The following is a 24,540-nucleotide window of genomic DNA, read 5'->3' on the forward strand; positions in this document are numbered from 1 at the left end:
CTCAGGAGGCTGAGGCAGGAGAATCACCTGAACCCAGGAGGTGGAGGTTGCAGTCAGCTGAGATCACTGCCACTGCATTCCAGCCTGGGTGACAGAGCCAGACTCTGCCTAAAACAGACAGACATAAAATAAGTTACGGTGTTATAAGTGTAACGGGTAACAAAAAGTTTGCTACATGACAATAAGGTATGCTCAATATCATATTGGGAACAATTTTGCTGGGGGTAGGGTAAAAAGTAAAGGTTTTCCTGAGGAAAGGACAAGATCTAAAGTAGTTAGCCAGGTGAAAAGGATGTATTTCAGGCAGAGGGATTAGCATGTGAATAAGCTCTAGGGAGGGGAAGAGCACCATGCTTTTCAGAAATTTAAAAAGCAACAGGACAATACAGGAAAAAGTGGCACTGAGATGAGTTGGAGAAGTTTGTGTAATTAGATTAAAGCAGATCTTTCTTGTTAGCCAAATTATGGAATTTGGACTTTCCCTGAGTGAGTCATTGAAAGATTTCAAATTAAGAGTGAAGAGACAGAAATGTGTGCTGTAACACAAAAAGGTCACTCGGGCCGGGCGCGGTGGCTCAAGCCTGTAATCCCAGCACTTTGGGAGGCCGAGGCGGGTGGATCACGAGGTCAAGAGATCAAGACCATCCTGGCCAACATGGTGAAACCCCGTCTCTACTAAAAATACAAAAAATTAGCTGGGCATGGTGGCACACACCTGTAATCCCAGCTACTCAGGAGGCTGAGGCAGGAGAATTGCCTGAACCCAGGAGGCGGAGGTTTCGGTGAGCTGAGATCGCGCCATTGCACTTTAGCCTGGGTAACAAGAGCGAAACTCCATCTCAAAAAAAAAAAAAAAAAGTCACTCAAAAGCATTGCAAGGAAAGGACTTAACTAGTTGGAAGGTTAAGAACCTATTATAGCCGGGCGTGGTGGCTCAAGCCTGTAATCCCAGCACTTTGGGAGGCCGAGGCGGGTGGATCACGAGGTCGAGAGATCGAGACCATCCTGGTCAACATGGTGAAACCCCGTCTCTACTAAAAAATACAAAAAATTAGTTGGTCGTGGTGGTGCGTGCCTGTAATCCCAGCTACTCGGGAGGCTGAGGCAGGAGAATTGCCTGAACCCAGGAAGCGGAGGTTGTGGTAAGCCGAGATCGCGCCATTGCACTCCAGCCTGGGTAACGAGAGTGAAACTCCATCTCTTAAAAAAAAAAAAAAAAAAAAAAAGAACCTATTATAGTAAACAAAAAAAGAGATAATGATGTGGCTTCAGAGATGATTGTTATTGACTGGATAAAGAGAAGGCTCCCAGTTATCTTGTTTATACAACCTAGAGCTTGGTTGGGGCTTTTTACTAAGATACGAAGTTTCTTCTTTATTGGAGGGTGAGGAGCTGCGTGTACTGGCAAGTCAGTGAGTATGGAGTTAACTAATTCAGTTTTGGATGTGTTGACTGAGGGCAAATCTTAAGGCATTTAAAGTGAGGGTGTTTAGCAGCTGGATTAATTCAAAAGTGAGCTAAGCTTAATGGTGATATGTAATTGGGAAATAGTAAAATATAGACAGTAATTAAGTCCTTAGTAAAATCAGTTAAAAAAACCCCATTGTTTACTTCCTTTTCAGACTGGAAGACTCAGAGAAGTGCACTGTGGGAAGACTCTTTGTTTCTGCAGAGCTGAGACGCACAGTGGAAAATAAAGTCAGACGCTTTTATTTTTATTTCCCTCTAAGTACTCACAGCTTTGATAAATTTTTCACTTAAATGGCATGTTGATCCAAAGCTCTTTGGCTGTAAAGTCATATTTTCTTTTGTCTGAGAGTCAAAGGTTGGGTTTTCAATTAAGGCATTTACAAATATCCACATGTGATTTTTCACCTGCAATAAAAGTTGATATTAAGTTACTAAAAATGTATTCATGCTTTATTCATAGCCTTTCTCTTCTTCCTTGACTTTAGAAGAAGAAAACTGCCAAAAGCACATACCTGATGTGCTTTTACTGCAACACCACCCTTGTTCTTCTTCTTCACAACATCAACAAGTTTAGTCACAATCTGATCAGCTACATAATCAACATGTCTGCCACCCTAATAAGGAAAAACACCAAACTGTAAAACTCAGTATCCTCAAAATTTTAATAATCAAACATTAAAAAAAACAACTAATTTAGCCTCCTTTATACCAAGCTAGCCCAATATTCAAGTCTACTTTATATATTAAAAACAATAAGAACACCTATATGTAAAGATAAATCATGATCAATAATTCAAGAATAAAATTACCTTGGAAGTAGCAATGCTGTTGACAAAGCTAATTTGCTGAAAACCTTTTTCACTCATTGTTAAACACACTTCCCACCTGTGATTTACTTGTTCATGTACTACTTTCAGTGGGTTACCAGTTTCATCCAACTTGTCCTTCAAATACATGTCCACATAACTACGAAATCCTTTTACCTGTAGAAGAATTAAAGTATTAAAAAAGTATTAAAAAATATCTGAAGATAGCATCAGATTAAAAAAATAGGTTGAAGGCTGGGTGCGGTGGCTCACGCCTGTAATCCCAGCACTTTGGGAGGCCGAGGCAGGTGGATCACGAGGTCAAGAGATTGAGGCCATCCTGGTCAACGTGGTGAAACCCGTATCTACTAAAAATACAAAAAAGTAGCTGGGCATGGTGGTGCACGCCTATAGTCCCAGCTACTAGGGAGGCTGAGGCAGAAGAACTGCTTGAACCAGGAGGCGGAGGTTGCAGTGAGCCGAGATGGCGCCATTGCACTCCAGCCTGGGTAACAAGAGTGAGACTCCGTCTCAAAAAAAAAAAAAAAAAAAAAATAGGTTGAATGACAGACTATGAGGACTTTTCAAAACCAATGCAAGGATGTTCACTGATAGGCTTAAGAGAATGGTCATTAAAGAAAGACACAGGCCAAGGTGGGTGGCTCACTTGAGCCCAGGAGTTCAAGACCAGCCTGGGCAACACAGCGAGATACCCATCTCTGTTAAAAAAAAAAAAAAAAAATTAGCTGGGCATGGTGGTGCTGCCTGTATTTCTAGCTACTCCAGAAGCTGAAGTGGGATGATTAATTGAGCCTGGGAGGTGGAGGCTGTAGTGAGCCGTGATTGCATCACCGTACTCCTGCCTGGGTGATAGAGCAAGAGGCTATCAAGAAAAGAACAAAAAGGTAAAATAAATAAACAAAAAAAGGACATGAAAATATTTTAGGTGTTTCTTTGAGAAAGAAATTCCTTCAGTAAATTTAAAATGAGATGATTAAAAAATGTGGCATACCGGTTGGGCGAGGTGGCTCATGCCTGTAATCCCAGCATTTTGGGAGGATGAGGAGGGTAGATCACCTGAGGTCAGGAGTTCAAAACCAGTCTGGCCAACATGGTAAAACCCTGTCTCTACTAAAAATACAAAAATTAGCCAGGCACGGTCGTGGGTGAGTGTAATCCCAGCTTCTCGAGAGGCTGAGGCAGGAGAGTTGCTTGAAACTGGGAGGTGGAGGTTGCAGTGAGTCGAGGTCGAGGCACTGCACTCCAGCGTGGGTGACAGAGCAAGACTCCGTCTAAAAAAAAAAAAAAAAAAGAAAAAGAAAATGTGGCATAACATTCTCTTTTCAGGAACGTATGTGATAAGTGGTAAGAAATATATATGGGATGGGCCAAGCACGGTGGCTCATGCCTATAATCCCAGCACATTGGGAGGCTGAGATGGTTAGATCACCTGAGGCCAGGAGTTCGAAACCAGCCTGGTCAATATGGTGAAACCCGTCTCTACTAAAAATACAAAAATTAGCCAGGCACGGTGGTGGGTGCCTGTAATCCCAGCTACTGGGATTCTCCTGCTGAAGCAGGAGAATCGCTTGAACCTGGGAGGCAGAGGTTGCAGTGAGCCGAGATCGCACCACACCACTATTCCAGCCTAGGCAACAGTGCGAGACTCTGTCACACACACACACACAGACACACAGACACACACACACACACACACACACACACACACAAATATATATATATGGGAGGGGGAAAAAATCAATTTTGTACTTGACAATGATTACAAAGTCCCTTGTTATCCTTATATCCAGGAAAATACTCACTGGCAGTTTATTTCCATTAAGAAAGACTTTGACATCTTTGGTGGATCCAGCAATATCATATGCTCTTCTGACCATTAGTGCAACAATATCTTTGTCTAGGCTTTGCATTTTAAACTTAGACAAATCAGGCTGAAAGGTGATACATGTATAATCTTCTCCATTAAAGGGCTTGAGTTCCATCTCACCAGCTCTCCCCATATTATCCATCCATGTCTATGGAAGTAAAGAATAGGAAAGATAAAAAATTCAAGTCATCTCACAAACTACTAGTAACTAACATAAATTTATGAGTCCTAACAACATAATATATGTCTATGAATAATTTTCCATGCTTATAAATTATGTTAAATTAAACCAACCATTAATGCCATTATAAATGGCTATAGTACTACTATTTATCATTAAGGTAAAAGACACCTATTTACTTGCCTGTTTGAACATTTTCTTGTATTCTCTACAGGCTGTTTCCACAGTAAATTTGGTACTGAATATGTTACACAATTTGGCTCCATAGCCATTTCGACCACCTGGGCAAATAAATATGAGACACTATTTTATTGTTATTATCTCATTGACAGCTTTATTTCCTAATCACTGGCAGAGGTATTCAATTATAGAGATTTACTTCCATATTTTTAACCCTCATGCCACAGATAGTTATTTTAAAAATATATATTTTTAGCAACAAATATGTTATTTCCCCTCAATACTCTACCTGTCACTTTCTTTTCATCATCATCATAGTTACTAGAAGTTAGGAGCTGTCCAAATATGAGAGCTGGGACATACATCTTTTCAACTTTGTGTTCAACAACAGGAATACCTTTTCCATTATTCCATATACTAATTAAATTGTTTTCCCTAAGAAAACAAGATTGAAAATTGTACTGTACAACACATTAAATGAATGCTTAACATTTAAAAATATTTAAATACGATTATTTCTAAAATATGTATATTCAGGCTGGGCACAGTGGCTTACGCCTGTAATCACTTTGGGAGGCTGAGGAAGGCGGATCACTTGAGGCCAGAAGTTCTGGCCAACATGGTACAACCCTGTCTCTACTAAAAGCACAAAAATTAGCCAGTCATGGTGGTGTGCGCCTAATTCCAGCTACTTGGGAGGCTAAGGCAGGAGAATTGCTCAAAGTGTTGGGATTATAGATGTGAGCCACCACACCCAGCCCTCAATTTCTTTGACTCTTTTCATATATACCTTCTGAAATTCAGCATGAACTACATTTCCCACCATGCTTAGTTCCTGACATTCCTGAAATAGAAGTCAAGAGGAAAAAAAAAATCTTTTCCAATACCTGTGTAGACACTGATAATGTTGAAAAAATATAAAATTTTAAAATGTTAGGATAAACAAAGGGAAATGATTTATGCCCAATGGAAAGAAAAGGACAATCTGGAAACATTATTATACATCGCTCCCACTCTGTTTTTGAGACAACATCTTGCTCTGTCACTCACTGGAGAGCAATGACAGGATCACAGCTCACTGGAGGCTTGACCTCCTGGGCTCAAGCAATCCTCTCACTTTAGCCTCCCAAATAGCTGCATGCACCACCACACCTGGCTAATTTTTAAATTTTTTATAGAGATGAGGGTTGTTGCCCAGGCTGTTCTCAAACTACTCCTGGGCTCAACTGATCCTCTCACATTGGCTTCCCAAGGTGCTGGAATTACAGGAGTGAGCTACCATGCCTACTATACCCCTTTTAAGAGGATCATCTATATATCTCTTGTCCCCACTTAACAAAGTACATTGCAAAACAAATACAAAATAGAAAAACAGTATCAATCATAAACTGCCTTGCTCTGAAATAAAATGCTGAAAACTTGTTTGGACTTATTTATTTCAGTTATTTTAAGTTAATTCTTGGATGGTAATATATTTTAGTTATAACTAGATATACATTATGGTTCTTATTCCAGAAAGTACTTATTACCTATAAAAATTAATTAAAACTAGCTCAACGTTTTTTAAAGACTATGACATTGAGTTCTTAGGAAAATCCATGTATACTTTGTCATAATTAATCAGACTAACAACCACAAAAAAGCAACATAAGCACCCTGATCACTCACAAAGGGACACCCAGAAATGTTAGATCAAATTATTCTCTACCACCACCTACTGGTTTACTGTTTGAATAGCATCCTGAGAAAAAAGTTAAAACTCCAGATGCCAGAATACTTAAAGAAACAACTGAAGATGCTTGCTCAAATATTTAGGGATTAGGTGTCATAATGTCTGTAATTTATTTTGAAATGATCCAGAGAAAATAGGCCAGCGGCCATGGCATACACTTATGATGCCAACACTGGAGGACTGCCTGAGGCCAGGCAACAAAGGGAGACCCTCTAAAAAAAAAAAATTAACTAAGATAAGAAAAAAGAAAAACAAAAGTAAAAAACAAACAAATGAATTAACTAATTAAAAAGATGGACAAAATGTAGAAAAATGTTGACAACTGTTGGATCTAAGTGGTAGGTATCCATAGGTTTTTCATTTTAGCATTCTGCTTGTGTGTACTTTTGTGAACTTCTGTTTAAAAAAAGTCAACTTCACCAGTAATCAAAATACATGCAACTAAAATAGCAAACATAACAAACAAAAGCTAAGCAAAAGACGTACGGATCGATTGTGACTCTAATACAAGACATTTTTGGGTCCCTTTGTTTGTTGTCCGCAGCATTAACTGGAAGAAAATAAAACACACATTTGCAAGAAATTAGTGTTTTAAAAAACATTCTATAACTCTAAGTAAGATATAGAAAAGAAGTTCCCAACAGTACAAGAGTGGCATTAATAAGCTGTTAATTTAGCAATTTTTGTTCATAGTACTGTTTCCAGGAGAAAGCTCAACTTCCTGGGCTCCAGGAAACGACCTCACCTTTGTTAACTAATTGAATGACAGGAGCCCTGGCTACAGCAGGCTTGGTAGAAATTATACATACATATATATATATATATATATATATATATATATATATATATATACACACACATTTTTTTTACCTTTTTTTTTTTTTTAAGATGGAGTCTCACTTTGTAGCCCAGGCTGGAGTGCAGTGGCGCAATCTCAGCTCACTGCAACCTCTGCCTCCCAGGTCTGGTTCAAGCAATTCTGCTACCTCAGTGTCCCAAGTAGCTGGGATTACAGGCAGGAGCCACCATGCCTAGCTAATTTTTGTATTTTTTAGTAGAGACTAGGTTTCACCATGATTGCCAGTCTTGTCTTTGGAACTCCTGACCTCATGATCTGCCTACCTAGGACTCCCAAAGTGCTGGGATTACAGGCATGAGCCACTGCGGCCTGGCCTTTTTTTGATTTTTATTTGAAATGATATTTCTTAGGAAAGATTTGACCAAGAGATCTTTAAAGGATTTACTCACCTAGAATCTCATCAAAGATTTTGTACAAACCAGGAACAAAAGTGACTTCCCTATAGTTAATGCCAACATCTTCATCGTAAACCCACATTTGCTAGAAATAAGGCAAAGAAATACTGTTATTTTTACTCTATATTCGTTGTTCTGTCATGATTACCGTAAAGTCTTCCGTATTAAATATTACCATATTTAGGCCAGTTCCAGTGACACTCAGTACATGAGAGCTACAGAAAGGTCAGCTGGAACAGCATCCATTTCAACTGCTAGGTGATCGCCTTTGATAAGCTTGATTTTACCTGGGTCACTAATTCCACAGAGCCAATATAAGTGTCCGGGCGGAGCAAAATATGCTCCAATTGTGTTTTCTTTTGATAGATTCTTTCAACAGACAGTCTTTTCTTAGCATCTTCATTTTTCTTTATTTTGTTGACTTGCATATTCTCATTTACAGGCTAGCAATTAAAAGAGAGAGAGAGAGAGAGAGAGAGAGAGAGAGAGAGAGAGAAGGGGATTTTTAATCATAAGTCTACCCAAAACTAGGGACGAAACGTTAACACGTGTTGTCATCTGTTAGGAGGTGGCGGTGGGGTTGACAGTTTCGTACGAAGAGGACAGTTGAAATGAGCAGGACCGCGTCCCCAGGTGTCAGGTCACACACACGCATCGTCTCACCCAGCGGGTCGGTCTGCCTGGAAACCTCTTTTCTCGAGCAACGTGGTAGATGTCGCCCATCAAACACACCCACCGCTCTGGGCTCCTGCATGCATTAGTGACCGAGGGCCTGCGATGGGAAACGATTCACGGTGTCGCGAGCACACGGCAGAGTCCAGCTCGGCAGCGGCAGTTCGGGCGACCCCGCGGCCGCAGGAGGGGTCTGAGCTCGGGAAGGCGGCGCTTTGGGCGGCCGGCCGGCTGCTCCGGGGCACGCTGGGCCAGGCTCTGCCCCTTCCAAGATCGGAGACGTTCAGGGCCGTTTGCACGCAGCGGGCAGGGCGGGGGGAAGGCGTCTGGACGCGCGACTCGGGAACGCCGCGCCCGGGGCGCTGCAGCGGGGATCCGCGACGGGACCCGCGGGATGCCGCCCCCAGAAACGGCGCGGCCACGCCACGCACCCGGGACGCCGGGTTAGCACACACGCGTCCCTGCCGGCACCGTGAAGGGCTTCCGCCTCTCCGCGACCGCCCCGGCACCGCAGCCCCGGAGCTTCAACCGTCACCGGCGGCCAGAGAAATGTCCCGGGCCGAGCTGAGGCCCACCACCGCCAGTCCCTCCCACGAGCCGTACCTGCAATGGTGACACTTCCATGGTGACGGTCGGGAAGGGGCTCGAGAACCCCGAAAGCGACCAAACCGGCAGGACCCACGAGACGACCCCAGACCAAGCCGCCCCTCCACAGACGCCCGTCGGTTAGGAGCGCTCCACTTGAACTTTCCTTTAGCCCGCCCGAAGCAGACAAGCCAATCCCTGACCGGCTCTCGCTGTCTCTGTCCAGAAGAACCAATCGTAGCTGGTCTTTTATATCCACCTATCAACGGCTGAGTTGGTCAGGCGTTTGTTCGAATAAACCAATCAAGTAAGGGAGGCGGGACCAGAGAGATTTCAAAATGCACCACTGGGCGTCGTAGCGGAGAGACTGACAGGGAATCTGGCTAATAATGAGGACTCGTTTGTTTTCTCTGGCGGAAATCTCGGCGAGCCCAGCCTTGGAAACGGGAAGGGGTTCCTGAGGCAGAAGTGTCCAGGTGAAAAAGCAAAGGATGTTTATTCTCCAGGAGCTGCCAGTCTATTTAAGAGTTCTGAGATCTAAAAACGGTTCTGTGTTCTGAGATTGCTAGGGAGGGGAATGGGAGCCTTAGCTTCGTTTTCCTGAGGAAACTCGGTGCCGGCTTTCTAGACCGGCCGCCTGGCCACTTGGTTGAAGCGGACAGGTTCCGGCGTCTGCCCGAACCCCGCCCCCTCCCCCCTCAGAGAAAGGAAAGGAAGGCGGGAGCTGTGGCTGTGATGCCAGCACTTTGAGAGGCCGAGGTGGGTGGATCACGAGGTCAGGAGTTCAAGACCAGCCTGGCCAAATTGGTGAAACCCCCGTCTCTAGTAAAAATGCAAAAATTAGCCGGCCGTGCACGGCAGGCGCCTGTAATCCCGGCTACTCCTGCTGCGGCAGGAGAATCGCTAGAACCCAGGAGGCGGAGGTTGCAGTGAGTCGAGATGGCGCCACTGCACTCCAGCCTGGGCGACAGAGTGAGACTCCGTCTTAAAAAAGAAAGAGGCCGGGCGCGGTGGCTCACGCCTGTAATCCCAGCACTTTGGGAGGCCGAGGCGGGTGGATCACGAGGTCAAGACATCGAGACCATCCTGGTCAACATGGTGAAACCCCGTCTCTACTAAAAATACAAAAAATTAGCTGGGCATGGTGGCAGGTGCCTGTAATCCCAGCTACTCAGGAGGCTGAGGCAGGAGAATTGCTTGAACCCAGGAGGCGGAGGTTGCGGTGAGCCGAGATCGCGCCATTGCACTCCAGCCTGGGTAACGAGCGAAACTCCGTCTCAAAAACAAAAAACAAAAAAGAAAGAAATGAAAGTACGGTGTGTCCAGTGGCTGGCCTCTGTATTCAAGCTCATTGGGAGGCCGAGGTGGGAGGATCACGGGAGCCTAGGAGTTGGAGACCAGCCTGGGCAACATACCCAGACCCCATTTCTACCCAAAAAGAAAAAAAAATATCCAATAACCCCAGCTCTGGAGGCCGAGGAGGGAGGATCGCTTGAGCCCCAGAGCGTGCCAACACCTCAGGCTAATTTTTTTGGATCATTAGTAGAGCGGGGGTTTCCCCATGTTGGCCGGGCTGGTCTCGAACTTCTGACGGGCGCTGTGGCTCACGTCTGTAATTCCCCGCCGAGGCAGGCAGATCACCTGAGATCAGGAGTTTGAGCAGCCTGGCTAACACGGTGAAACCTCGCTCCTACTAAAAATACAAAATAATTAGCTGGGTGTGGTGGTGCGCGCCTGTAATCCCAGCTACTTGGGAGGCTGAAACAGGAGAATCTCTTAAACCCAGGAGGCAGAGGTTGCAGTGGGCCGAGATTGTACTATTGCACTCCAGCTTGGGCAACAAGAGCAAAACTCCATCTAAAATAAAATAAATAAATAAATAAATAAAAAATATATATTTTTAGTGCATTCATTGCCTGGCAAATAATAAGTGCTCGAGACATGTCAGCAATGACTATCTCTGCTCCTTTCCAGGATCTCCCTCCTCTGCTAGTCCCACAAATTCCTTCTCCAAAACCAGTTCAAAATTCTCCTCTCCAGGGAGTCTTCTCTGACAGTCTTTTAAATGGAACCTCCTCACGTTGCTCAGTGTATATTTGCATATGCGGATGAGTTCCTTTGACAAGTGTTCTTTGGTTGTTTTCTCCTGGGTGTTGTGTGTTCCCCTTCTTTCTGCTCTTTGGAGAGGGGAGGGAAGGTCCTGGAGGACAGTGTCCCCTTCATGGATCTGGAAGCTCCCCTAGAAAAAGCAGCATTTCTTCTCTTTTGCAGGCTCTCACAGCAGAAGGAGGCTACACTAAAAGTGTGGCTTTGGATTTGGGGTTTGGAGCTGGCTAGGCTGGAGCCCACTGGGAATTCCTGGATGAGGCTGGGCCAATGCCAGAGTACTCAGGTGGTTAGGGCTGGGCCAAGAAGCTCTGCTTACCTCGAGGCTGACAACTGGCAGGGTCTGGTCAGTTTATTTATTTTTATTTATTTATTTATTTTTACCAGGGATACCAGCCTCCAGTTGGAGGAGGCCAGGAAAACCCTAAATGTCCCGTAGAGCCCAGCCTCTAGGTGGCCCCTGGCAAATAAATGTGGACAAAGTTGGGAGGAGAGCAAGGGAGGTTACAGAGGGAAGCAGCTCAGGACCAGAGATTAGTAATCCCTAAATCTGCGCAGAAGTTCCCTATCCATCAAAAATTTAAAAATGTTCACACCCTGGCTGGGCACAGTGGCTCACGCCTGTAATCCCAGCACTTTGGAAGGCAAGGTGGGCGGATCATGAGGTCAGGAGTTTGAGACCAGCCTGTCCAATATGGTGAAACCCCATTTCTACTAAAAAATACAAAAATTAGCTGGGCGTGGTGGTGCATGCCTGTAATCCCAGCTACTCGGGAGGCTGAGGCAGGAGAATTGCTTGAACCTGGGAGGCGGGGGTTGCAGTGAGCTGAGATCATGCCAGCCTGAGCCACAGAGTGAGACTCCGTCTCAAACAAACAAAAAAAGCGAAGGAAATACTGTGTTGAGCATAATTCTATTTGGGTAAATAAAATTATATATACACGCATTGAGAATATCTGGAAGGAACTGTAAGGAGGTGGAGGGAAGGGAAGACTTCCTTTTTACTTTCTTTCTTTTTTTTCGAGACACCTCTGTTTAGTCTCAGCTCTGCTGCCCAGGCTGGAGTGTAGTGGCATGATCATGGCTCATTGCTGCCTCAAACTCCTGGGCTCAAACGATCTTCCTGCCTCAGCCTCCTGAGAAGCTGGGACTACAGGCCTGTGCCACCAAGCTTGGCTAATTAAAAAAATTTTTTTTTTTTTGTAGAGACAACGTCTTGCTATGTTTCCCAGGCTGGTCTCAAACTTTTGGGCTCAAGTGGTCCTCCCAGTTCAGTCTCTCAAAGTGTTGGGATTACAGGCTTGAGCCACCACGCCCGGCCCTGGGCTGGCTTTTAGATCACTAAGTCCCACCTCCCCATTGTACAGATGGGAAAACTAAGGCCTAGAGCTGTAGATGACGGCAATGGGGCAGCAAGCTGACCTGGGGGATGGGGTGAGAAAACCAGTGATGCTTCTAATATGGTGGGGAATGGGGTCACCTGAACCTGTCACTGTCTCCCTTGCTCTGACATTCCACATAACGTCCTCGGGAGGCATTAGGGTGGGGCCCAAGAAGAGAGGAGTAGGACAGGGTGGAGTGCTGTGTACCTCTACCCGGTGTCCACCTGTTTCCCTGACCATTTCACTTTTTCAGGCTCTCTGCCTTCTCTCCCTCATCTATCTTATTTCTGTTTACTTGTTTGCCTGGGTAGGAGCTGGGTACTGAGGGGTACACGTCAGTGTGGCCTGAAAGAGCCTAATGAAACTCCCTTTCATTAGTGGGAGTCAGGGTGGGAGTGGGGGCAGGGAACCAGCATTCCAGGTAGCTGACCCCTGCCTTGGACTTTGGACTCAGAACCCAGGGGTCTGACTTGAGGAACTGCAGAAACCCATCCTCCAGTCCATTGCCCTTAGAGGGCTCTTGGCTGCTGCTAGGAACAAGCCTGATGGGTAGATGTGGGCCCTGAGACTTGGTCAAGCTTGACGGCTACTACCTCATTCCTTCCTCTGAAGAATGAACAAATGAATGAATGCATGGAGAGGAGGAGTTTAGACTGGGATCTTTGATTTCATATCTGTTTCTAAGTATCTCCCATCAGCCGGGCGAGGTGGCTCATGCCTGTAATCCCAGCACTTTGAGAGGCCAAGGTGGGTGGATCACCAGGTCAAGAGTTCAAGACCAGCCTGGCCAAGATGGTGAAACCCTGCCTGTACTAAAAATACAAAAATTAGTTGGGTGTGGTGGCGCATCCCTGTAGTCCCCGTTACTCGGGAGGCTGAGGCAGGAGAATTGCTTGAACCCAGGGGCAGAGGTTACAATGAGCTGAGATTGTGCCACTGCACTCCAGCCTGGGTGACAGAGAGAGACTGTGAGCCACCATCCCCGGCCTTATTTATTTATTTATTGAGATGGAGTTTCACTCTTGTTGCCCAGGCTGGGCAAAAAAAAAAACCTCTCCCATCTCTCCAAGGTTTTCATTTCGTCACATCTATTCCCCCTTCTCTGCCTTTCCGTGTCTCTGTCCTATTCTTTGTTTCAGCTCCTCCCTCTCTTGGTCTTCCCCTTGCTAGTACTCCCTCCTCTTCTCTCTACCTCTAAATTGTCATAGAATCTTAGCATCAAAAGAGACCCAAGAGAGTCATAATAAGAATACCATCAATTTGTAAGCTGCTTTCTGGTATATAAGCCTTTCATTTTTATAGACAGCCTTATTTGATTCTCCTTAACAATCCCCCAGAGTGAAGTAGAAAATAGCATCCCCAATTTACAGATAAGGAAACTGAGGTCCACAGTGGTGAAGAGACAGGCCCACAGCTAATATGGGCACAGCTGGGCTTTGAACCCTGGCTTCCACTGTGAGACCAGTGCAGACTGCCCCCCAGTTTGCACATCAAGCTGGGAGCAAAGCTCTTTTCCATTTCAGGCTGTCTGGCTTTCCCTTGGCTTGGGGCCCGGCTTCTGCTGCTCTTTAGAGCATCGTGCCTGGGTGAGGGTAAGGAACAGCCTGCACAGATCTTGAGGATTACTGGCTCCAAACATCAAATCTCTGGAAATGGCTCGGGCCACGGGAGTGAATCCAGGCTTCAGGAGGCTATGTGGATTAGGAGTTCCAGGCATGCCAGGCCTTGCTGCTGGACTTACCCAACCCTGTTCCTCTACCCTCAAGTTCCCTTCAGCCGTCCCCAGTCATCTTCACCTCTCTCAGACCAAAGACAAAAGGAGGCTGCAGTGAAAGAGGCCCCTGCCATGGAAAGCCTGTTGGGCACTGTGGCTTCTCTCTGAGACCCTCTCTTCCCACAGCTGAGGTTAGATCTGGGGCCGGGGAGGCACCCTGACTGAGGGCACCAGAGCTCTCAGGTTGGCACTAGAGCTGGGCCAGCAGGGAAGACACAACCCTCTCTGGACACACAGAATCTGACCACCAGAGTTGGAAAGACAAGGGCCTCGGTGGCAGCAGGGCCACTGGGCAGGAGGAAAAGGGGCTGATTGGGTTTGGGGAAAACTCTCCAAGGCTGTGCTGCCTCTGGAGGTGGAGAGGGGGAGATGCCAGTTGGAGGCTGGGTGTGAATGCGACACAGGCTCTGTTGTCCTAAAAATGAGTTTGAATGACATTCAGTTGCATGTGACCTTAAGCCCATTTTTTTTTTTTTTTTAATTTGAGATGAAATCTTGCTCTGTTGCTAGGCTGGAGTGCAGTGGCAAGATCTTGGCTCGCTGCAACCTCCGCCTCCTAGGTTCAAGTGATTCTTCTGCCTCAACCTCTCGAGTAGCTGTGATTACAGGTGTGTGCCGCCCAGCTAATTTTTGTATTTTTTAGTAGAGACAAGGTTTCACCATGTTGGCCAAGATGGTCTTGGTCTCCTGACCTCATGATCCGCCTGCCTCAGTCTCCCAAAGTGCTAGGATTACAGGTGTGAGCCCCTGCGCCTGGCCAAGCCCATGTTTTGACTACCTGGAGCCCCATCTGTAAAATGGGTTTATAGGGTTACCATGATGCTCAGCCTTCCTCTGTGCCAGGCACTGCATTCAGTGCTTTACATACATTGTCTCAGCAGGTTTCTGCACAGCCCTATCAGGCTGAGCTGGCATTATCTCTCTTACAACTGAGGGCATTTGAGGATAAGAGGGAGGGTGCCACCTTGCCAAAGTCACAGAGCTAGTAAATGGCAAATCCAGCATTCAGCGCAGGCCTTTTGGCTCCATGCTCTTAATCTCACCCACGGCTGGTCACGGCTAATAACTAACACTCACTGGGCACTTAATATTTGGCAGACAGCATTCTCAGTGTTTTATGGAGATTCATTCATTTAGTCATCATAGCCACACTATAATAATATTCATTTAATACGAGGGATGAGGACATTGAGGCACAGGCTAACTTATCCTGGTTTCTAATGCCAGGAATCCAGCCAAGGCAGGCTGACTTAAGAGCTAGCACTCTTTAAAAAACAAAACAAAACAGGAAAAGCCTTTTTTTTTCCAGTAAAAAATGAAAGTAGGGCTGGGCGCGGTGGCTCAAGCCTGTAATCCCAGCACTTTTGGGAGGCCGAGGCGGGTGGATCACGAGGTCAAGAGATCGAGACCATCCTGGTCAACATGGTGAAACCCCGTCTCTACTAAAAATACAAAAAATTAGCTGAGCATGGTGGTGCGTGCCTGTAATCCCAGCTACTCAGGAGGCTGAGGCAGGAGAATTGCTTGAACCCAGGAGGCGGAGGTTGCGGTGAGCCGAGATCAGGCCATTGTACTCCAGCCTAGGTAACGAGAGTGAAACTCCGTCTCAAAAAAAAAAAAAAAAAAAAAAAAAAAAGGAAGTATAACATGCATACAGTAAAGTGCAGAAAAGAGAACTGTTTAGCTCAATAAATGTCCACTTAGTGAATATACCATGTAACTAAATAATATTACCTCTACCCCATAAGGCTACCTCCACTCCCTTCCTCAACTGTAAACTTTATCCTGATTTCTAAAAACAGATTAGTTGTCTTAGTCTATTTTCTGCTGCTATAGCAGAATGCCACAGACTGGATAATTTATAAACAATAAAAGTGCTAGGCGGAGAGGCTCACACCTATAATCCCAGCACTTTGGGAGGCCGAGGCGGGTGGATCACCTGAGGTCAGGAGTTCAAGACCAGACTGACCAACATGGAGAAACCCTGTCTCTACTAAAAATACAAAATTAGCAGGGCATGGTGGTGCGTGCCTGTTATCTCAGCTACTCGGGAGGCTGAGACAGGAGAATCATTTGAACCTGAGAGGCAGTGGTTTCAGTGAGCGGAGATCGAGCCATTGCACTCCAGCCTGGGCAATGAGAGCAAAACTCTGTCTCAAAAAAAAAAAAAAAAAAAGCGTTATTTGGCACATGGGGTTGGGAAGTCTGGTCACTGCCAATCTTGGGGGGCCCCTCAGGCCAGGATGTTCTTGTGGGAAGGGAGAAGAGGAAGGTTGGGAAGAAGTGGGCATGGGTGAGTAGGAGAGAAAGGATGAGGCAGAAATGTTGGCATGAAGGATCCTGGCTCCGGCTGTGCAGTGATGGGACCAGAAGAGAGGTCGGGGAATATGCAGAAGGCATGACTGGTGCGACCTGGGAGCTCCTGCTGCTTGTGGGGAAAAGGGGAGGCATGCGGTTAGGGGTAAGGGCCCTGTGTGCATGGGTGTAGGAGATCACTCTGGGGGTCCAGCACACTCTGGGGAGTTTGCTTACGGAGTCTAAAGACCCCTCTGTGGGGGCCTCGCTAAGCCTAAAGCCCTCTTGGAGATCTCTCTGGGTTCAGAGGTCCCTTGATCTCTTTAAGATTTCCTAAGGGGAAGGTGGCACTTTGTTCCCCAGGGTGGGGGAAGCAGGAGTCAGGGCCTGGAGGCCCTCCTGGGAATGTGGACAGGGTGTCTTCTCTGATTCTGGGACTCTGATCTGTCGGTCTTCTGCCTTTTGACTCAACACATGTCAGGGAAGCAGGGGAAAAGATTTCCCAGCCAACCTCTGGCTGTCTCTGCTCAGAATCCCCTGGGCATCACTGCTTTTGCAAGTGTCCTCTGCAAGATTTTCCCAGGTTGCACTTTCTTCTTCTCCCCCTACCCCCATCTTTCTCGAGTTCTGAGCCCATAGCTCACTGTCACAGAACGCTGAGATCGTAGCAGGCAGTGAATGCATCTGGCCCAAGCCTTGGCTCGATTACTTGCTAGCTGTATGCTCTTGAGTTAGCCTCATCACTTCTCGGGATGGTGACAGAACTCTCATAGGGCCCAGCATCATTCACTTGGCTTGTCTCCTGCTCAGGCTTTGGACAATGAGAAAGTGCTCCTGTTGGTGCCAGTTGGCCTGGGAACAGTGCAGGCTCCAGAGTGTTGGAAGCCATGCCAGCATGGCGCCTTGGACCATGCAAAAGGACTCCAGAGGTCCTAGATTCCTAGATTGCTAGAGCTGGAAGGGGCTTCACAGTTCAATGAGTTCCCCTTCCCCATTTTACAGATGGCCAAACTGAAGCTGAGGAATAGGAAGTGGTCACAAAGCTGGTAAGTAGCAGAGCTGGCTGGCCTGGAGATAAAAAACCAGATACTGGCCAGCCCAACTGCAGATGGCTCTCCTGTCCCCTCCCGTTCTTTTGCCTGGATGTTCACCTCTGAAGTCATGTGTTCCCAGGGAAAGACTCAGACTCCTTACTCTGCACTGTGCTGTTTCTATGGAGAACCTGACTCTCCTGATCTGGTCTCTCCAAGTATGGGGCCCTGGTGGGCAGGAAGGCAGCTGTACTGGTGTACCATTGCTCAGCCCACACCTAGGGTGACTGTGGGGGTGCCCTGTTTGGGACCTGGGTGTCAGCTGACATGGAGGGGAGCTAAGCTTCCCCACTCAGTGTGGGCACAGTGGACATTCCAGGGCAATCAGGAAAGAGGCTAGGAGGCCAAAGTTATGAGGAGGCCTGGGGCCTAGTCCCCTACCAATGCCACCTCTGCCCTGATCCCCCAACCCAGCTGGTACTCTGTGTCAGACTCTCTTGCCCTTGTTGGCATTAGATTGTTCTGACAGCTGTTTTGGAAGGCAGTAAAGCACGGGGGCTAATCATACAGACTCTGGAGCCAGACTGCCTGGGTTCACATTCCTGTTCTTCCACTTACTTGCTGTGTGATTCTGAGTAAGTGACAAACCTCTCCGTGCTTCCTCTTCCCTGTCTTAGAAAGAGATGATGATAGCACCTACTTCATGAGGTTGCTGTGACGTGCACATGAGTGAAGCGCTAGAGCCATGTCCTGCATACAGTCCACGAGCATTGTGTTCACCTTCGTTGTTATGTATGGTTTGTCTGCTCCATCAGATAAGATGCTCCGTAGGGCAGGCCGTCAACTCAGGGATTCCCTGAGGGCAGGACTGTGTCTTTCCCCTTGAGAATTGAGCTTGCTTTTTTCCTATCTTTTCTTTTGAGATGGATTTTCGCTCTTGTTGCCCAGGCTGGAGTGCAGTGGCACAATCTCGGTTTACAGCAACCTCTGCCTCCTGGATTCAAGCGATTCTTCTGCCTCAGCCTCCTGAGTAGCTGGGATTACAGGCATGTGCCACCACGCCTGGCTAATTTTTGTATTTTAAGTAGAGACGGGGTTTCTTCATGTTAGTCAGGCTGGTCTTCTCCACATGCTGACAGCCCCTGGTGGCAAGACCTGTGTCTCCCCCACTGAATTAGAGGCTCTCGGAAGACGGGGTTTAGTGTCCTCCTTCAGCCTGCAAGTGTCTGAGAGAGGCTGTATAAAGACCATGAAGCCAGGCATGGTGGCTCATGTCTGTAATTCTAGCACTTTGGGAGGCCAAGGCAGGTGGATTGCTTGAATGCAGGAGTTCAAGACCAGCCTGGGCAACAGGGCAAAACTTCATTTCTGAAAAACAAAAAAAAAAAACCCAAAAAAACCCAAAAACTAGTCTCGAACTCCCGACCTCAGGTTATCTGCCCACCTCAGTCTTCCAAAGTGCTGGGATTACAGGCATGAGCCACCGCACTCGGCTTCCCTATCTTTTTTCTCTGTCTCTCTCTCTCTCTTTTTTTGAGACGGAGTCTCCCTCTGTTGCCCAGGCTGCAGCGCAATGGCGAAATCAATCTTGGCTCACTGCAACCTCCACCTCCTGGGTTCAAATGATTTTCATGCCTCAGTCTCCCCAGTAGCAGAGATTACAGGCACCCACCACCACACCTGGCTAATTTTTGTGTTTTTAGTAGAGATGGGATTTCACCATGTTGGCTAGGCTGATCTTGAACCCCTGACCTCAAGTGATCCACCTGCCTCAGCCTCCCAAAGTGCTGGGATCATAGGTGTGAGCCACTGTGCCCAGCCTCTTCCTCTTTATTCTCTAAGACACCCAGCCTGCAGAGGTTGGAAACTGTACCAACAAGGAAGCCAATGAGACTTTCTAAGCAACAAGCCAGCTAGGGTGGGAGGTGGAGGAGGATGGGAGGGAGTAGGCATTTTTTCCATCCATTCATTCATCAGTGTCTTCCCAGTCCTCAGGGTGCCCAGGAGGCAGGGACAGACAAGGATGCTGTGGGAGAGGAGGTTTAATTTTTTGGTAGAGCCCTGGGCTAAGAAAAATGGCAGGAAAGGAGGGCCAGTTTTCTGCCCTGGAGAGGCTCCTAGTTGGGGCTCCCAGTTCACAAGGAGACATCAGACAGGAGGAAAAAAACCAACCACCAGCACTGCACCTGCACCCTCTCCTTGGGTTCCAGAGCCTCTTCTCATTCATTATCTTGTTTTTTCTTCCAACTGTTTTGTGGAATGTAAGCCCATTTCTCTCTCTCTCGCAATATATATATATATGAAAATTTTTTTGAGAGGGAGTTTTGCTCTGTCACCCAGGCTGGAGTGCAGTGGTGCCATCTCAGCTCACGGCAGCCTCTGCCTCCTGGGCTCAAGTGATCCTCCTGCCTCAGTCCCCTGAGTAGCTGAGATTATAGGTGCATGCCACCATGCCCAGCTAGTGTTTGTATTTTTTAGTAGAGACAGGTTTTCACCATGTTGGCCAGGCTGCTTTCGAGCCCCTGAGCTTCAACTGATCCACTTGCCTTGGCATCCCAAAGTTCTGGGTTTACAGGCAACACAAGACTTTCAGGATTAAGCAATTCCTGGCCAAGCTCTTAAGAGGCTGTGTTGCAACTTGAACCCAAGTCCTCTGACTCCAAATCCATGCTTTTTCTTTTTTGAGATGGAGTCTCACTCTGTCACCAGGCTGGAGTGCAATGGCGTGATCTCGGCTCACTGCAACCTCCACCTCCTGGGTTCAAGCAATTCTCCTGCCTCAGCCTTCTGGAGTAGCTGGGACTATAGGCGTGTGCCACCACGTCAAGCTAATTTTTGTATTTTTAGTAGAGACAGGGTTTCACAATGTTGGCCAGGATGGTCTTGATTTCTTGACCTCGTGATCTACCCACTTTGGCTTCCCAAAGTGCTGGGACTACAGGCTTAAGCCACTGCATCCGGCCCCATGCTCTTTTTTTAGAAACAATTTCATTTTTTATTATTTTATTATTTTAATTTTTTTTGGAAATGAAAGATCTCACATATTTATTACTGAACCCAGCCAACCAACGGCTTCATAACAGATCCAGAGAGGAAACTCTGTTCAAAATTCTCCAGAGAGTGGTGACATTTTCAGCTTGATTTGGTAACATGATTGTGACCTTCAGACAGCATAAATATGCGTGCCGTCTCATGTGTAATTTCTTTTCTTTTCTTTTTTTTGAGACGGAGTTTCGCTCTTGTTACCCAGGCTGGAGTGCAATGGCGCGATCTCGGCTCACCGCAACCTCCGCCTCCCGGGCTCAGCCAATTCTCCTGCCTCAGCCTCCTGTTGTGTAATTTCTTATATAGCCAGCTTAGTTCTTCTCCAATGTCTCCTTTTGGAGTTACACCTGATTTTATTACCAGTTTTCATGTGAATCCACTGGGGAATGGACGATTTTGCTTTTGTTTCTTGGCCAGGAATCGCTGAATCCTGAAAGTCCTATGAGAAGACATGGTGAGAAATGGAGTAAAGCACACAGCAAGATGGTGGAGAAAGGAAGAGAGCTATTTTTTATTTTTTATTTTTTTTGAGGCGGAGTTTTCGCTCTTGTTACCCAGGCTGGAGTGCAATGGCGCGATCTCGGCTCACCGCAACCTCCTCCTCCTGGGTTCAGGCAATTCTCCTGCCTCAGCCTCCTGACTAGCTGGGATTACAGGCACGTGCCACCATGCCCAGCTAATTTTTTTGTATTTTTAGTAGAGATGGGGTTTCACCATGTTGACCAGGATGGTCTCGATCTCTCAACCTCGTGATCCACCCGCCTCGGCCTCCCAAAGTGCTGGGATTACAGGCTTGAGCCACGGCTCCCGGCGCTATTTTTTATTTTTAAGAGACCAGGTCTCTCTCTGTTGCCCAGGCTGGAGTGTGGTGGCACTGATAGCTTGCTGCAGCCTTGACCTCTTGGGCTCAAGGGACCCTCCTGCTTCAGCCTCCTGAATAGCTAGGACTACAGGCACATGCTACCTACCATAGCTAGCCAGTTTTTTAAGACAGGGTTTGGCTCTGTTGCCCAGGCTGGAGTGCAGTGAGCTATCTTGACTCACTGCAGCCTTGACCTCCTGGGCTCAAGTGATTCTGCCACCTCAGCCTTCCGAGTAGCTAGGACCACAGGTACATGCCACGACACCTGACTAGTTTTTTAATTTTTTTTTTTTTGCAGAGACCAGGTTTTGCCATGTTGCCCAGGCTGGTCTTGAACTTCTGCCCTCAAGCAATCCACCTGCCTTGGCCTCCCAAAGTGCTGGGATTATAGACAACATGAGCCACCATGCCTCAACTCAAGCTCTTTATACAGCCTCTCCCAGATACTTGCAGGCTGAAGGGGGACACTAAACCCAGTCTTCCGAGAGCCTCTAGTTCAGTGGGGGAGACACAAGTCTTGCCACGAGGGGCTGCCAGCCATGTGGAGAAGTTACAGTTCTGAGCAGGAGAGGGGTAGCAGGGAGCAAACACTTGGCATCTACTATGTGCCAGGCACTTTGCATAGGTCTCTCTCTCTCTCGTTCTTCCTGCAAAGTCCCATTTTCCAGATAAGGCCTGAAGCTCAGAGAGCTCAAGTAACTTGTTTTAGGTTTCCTAGTGAGCCCGGTGACAGGGTTGGGGTCAGAATCCAGGTCATCCGGAGCTAACACTTTGCTGATTCCTCTTTAAGGAAGGCTTTTAGCCTGTAGAACCGAGCACTTGTGGCTCTGGATCCCCATTGCACCCCATGTGAGCACCTCCCAGGGCACCTGCACACTTCTCAGATGTGTTTTATTTACATACTATCTTCTCTCACTAAGTAGTGAGCTCCTTGAGGGCAGGGGGTGAACTTGGTCATCTCTGCATCTCTAGTACATAGCATAAAGCCTGAGCATATTAGGTGTTCAATAAATGTGTGTTGCATGAATGGTGGGAGGTGCTTGGAAGGTCTCTTCCTGTGCATCTTCCTGCCTTCTTGGAATTAACCCAATGATGACGGGTGGAAGGACACCAGAGGATTGATTGAGGGGCTGGGGTTGAGGTGTGGGAATCTGTCTCGTCTGGCGACCTTTCCAGATTTCCCACACTCACCTGCACTCATGCTTCATCCCAGGCCTGTTGTGTGGCGTTGTCCGGCCTCTCCCGCACTCCTGCCTCTGTGTCCCAGCACCTTTACTCCTCTTGGGTTTGCTGACCAGGGTACGTGTCTGGCACTGGGAGCAGAACTATTCTTCTCCATTCCATTTTATTCTCACAAGAGCTTCAAGAGGCAGGAGGGGTAGGGTTGATCTACCTCCGTGTTACAGCAGAGGTCAGTCAAACTCCAAGTTCACACAAGTTGGTGGCAGAACGGGGTCTAGTGATGGTGAAGGAGGGAGATGGCGTGGGGGCAGTTTTCTGAATCAGGCACAGGCTGGGCTTCCCCAGGGACTTGAGGAAGCTGGTTCTGTTTGCCCTTCTCCAAGGCAGAAGGGTCCCCACTTCATCTGTGAGATGGAATGGAGAGAATCCCAGAATCTGGGCCCCCGGCGTCACTTTCCAGCCCTTCTGCAGTCTTGATGGTTGCCAGTAGGTGCCGTCAGTTTGCAACTTTTTGGTCTGTCCTGCAGGTCCGGCTGCAATCTCCCTGCAATCATCCTCGAAGTCTGCATTTGGAAAGAGTTGGAGGTAGCCCAACCCCTGTGAGGCTGAAAGACCCCTGTCCTGGGGGAAGAAGCAGGAAGAGGGTCCCTGAACTGCATTTCAGCTTGGCTGACCTGCAGCTTTCTAGGCCAAGCCAAAAAAGAAAAAAAACAATCCACAGTGGGTTACTGATTATTCCTGGACAGGCACCCTTATCCTGAAACCAGCTCTAGTACAGCAGATGCCTTTGTAGGGGAGGATGGTGTGAATTGGGGGGCCCGAGAGAGAACCTAGGAGATGGAACTTTGCTCCAAATGCTACTCCAGGGCTCTTCTCAATTTGGGCAGGATTGGGCAAGGCTGGGGGGAATAGGGGCATCAGTAGGATTTCACAGAAGGTCAAACCAGGCCCATTACTAGCCCAAGTGGTAACACTGGGTGAATTAAAAAAGCATTCCTTCAACAACATTTTTTTGGTCTTTTTTTTTTTTTTTTTTTTTTTTTTTTTGAGACGAAGTCTTGTTCTTTCACCCAGGCTGAAGTACAGTGGTGAGATCTCGGCTCACTGTAACCTCCGCCTCCCAGGGTTCAATTGATTTTCCTGTCTCAGCCTCCCAAGTAGCTGGGATTACAGGCACACGCCACTATGAATGGCTACTTTTTGTATTTTTAGTAGAGATGGGGTTTCACCGCGTTGGCCAGGCTGGTCTTGAACTCCTGATCCCAGGTGATCCGCCTACCTTAGTGTCCCAAAGTGCTGGAATTACAGGCCTGAGCCACCATGCCCGGCCTTCTTTTTTTTCTTTTCATTTTTCAGACAGAGTCTCACTCTGTTTCCCAGGCTGGAGTGGCATGATCTCAGCTCACTGCAACCCCTGTCCCCGGGGTTCAAGCGATTCTCCTGCCTCAGCCTCCCGAGTAGCTGGGATAAACAGGTGCCTGCTACCGCACCCGGCTAATTTTTGTGTAATTTTAGTAGAGAGGGAATTTTACCATCTTGGCCACGGGGGGGTCTTGAATTCCTGACCACGTGACCCGCCCGCCTTGGCCTCCCAAAGTGCTGGCGAGCCACGGCTCCTGGTCCTCTTCTTTTCTTTTTTTTTAAGGGACAGAGTTTTCTTCTTTCACCCAGGCTGGAGTGCAGTGGCACACTCAAGAGATCCTCCCGCCTCAGCCCCCAAAGTGCTGGGATCACAGGTATGAGCCACTGCTCCAGGCCCTTCAAAATCCTTCACTGCCATCTGGGAAATGATCACAACAGCTCAACAAACATATAGTGACTACAGGAACGGTGCCCCACTGGAGCTGTTCAATGAAAAACGTGCACATTGCAAGTGGCAGTCTCCCAGGCCTGCCTCCCTCCAGGAGAGGGTCTGAGTGGGCCTGAGAAGCAAACGTCCAGTAAGGAGGAACAGGCTAGGCGGCCCCTCCCTCCCCGGGAAGGCACGGTGGACCAGGGCCCGAAGGAACCCCGGGGAGATTGCTGGGGGGAGGGAGAGGTTGCAAAGGGCAAGGGGAAAGAGAGCCTGTTACCATCTTAGGGCCACCAGGCCCCT

The 24,540-nt window shown here is 47.5% G+C and overlaps 1 protein-coding gene across 1 annotated transcript in view; it reads right to left on the minus strand.

Moving 5' to 3' along the window:
- Window positions 1-8,952, minus strand: part of TOP2A (DNA topoisomerase II alpha) — a 33,395-nt gene extending 24,443 nt beyond the window's left edge. Inside the window, exons 1-10 of the mRNA XM_074388704.1 lie at window positions 8,787-8,952; window positions 7,799-7,954; window positions 7,506-7,596; window positions 6,744-6,807; window positions 4,815-4,960; window positions 4,529-4,626; window positions 4,100-4,312; window positions 2,280-2,453; window positions 1,983-2,084; window positions 1,738-1,875 (exon numbers count right to left, since the gene is read on the minus strand). Of these exons, the coding sequence (XP_074244805.1) occupies window positions 1,738-1,875; window positions 1,983-2,084; window positions 2,280-2,453; window positions 4,100-4,312; window positions 4,529-4,626; window positions 4,815-4,960; window positions 6,744-6,807; window positions 7,506-7,596; window positions 7,799-7,954; window positions 8,787-8,807 (1,203 nt within the window). The 5' untranslated portion in view covers window positions 8,808-8,952. The remainder of the gene's footprint in view (window positions 1-1,737; window positions 1,876-1,982; window positions 2,085-2,279; window positions 2,454-4,099; window positions 4,313-4,528; window positions 4,627-4,814; window positions 4,961-6,743; window positions 6,808-7,505; window positions 7,597-7,798; window positions 7,955-8,786) is intronic.
- Between the last annotated feature and the right edge of the window lie 15,588 nt (window positions 8,953-24,540).

This window comes from Saimiri boliviensis, chromosome 17, assembly GCF_048565385.1.
Source record: "Saimiri boliviensis isolate mSaiBol1 chromosome 17, mSaiBol1.pri, whole genome shotgun sequence".
Lineage (NCBI taxonomy): Eukaryota > Metazoa > Chordata > Mammalia > Primates > Cebidae > Saimiri > Saimiri boliviensis.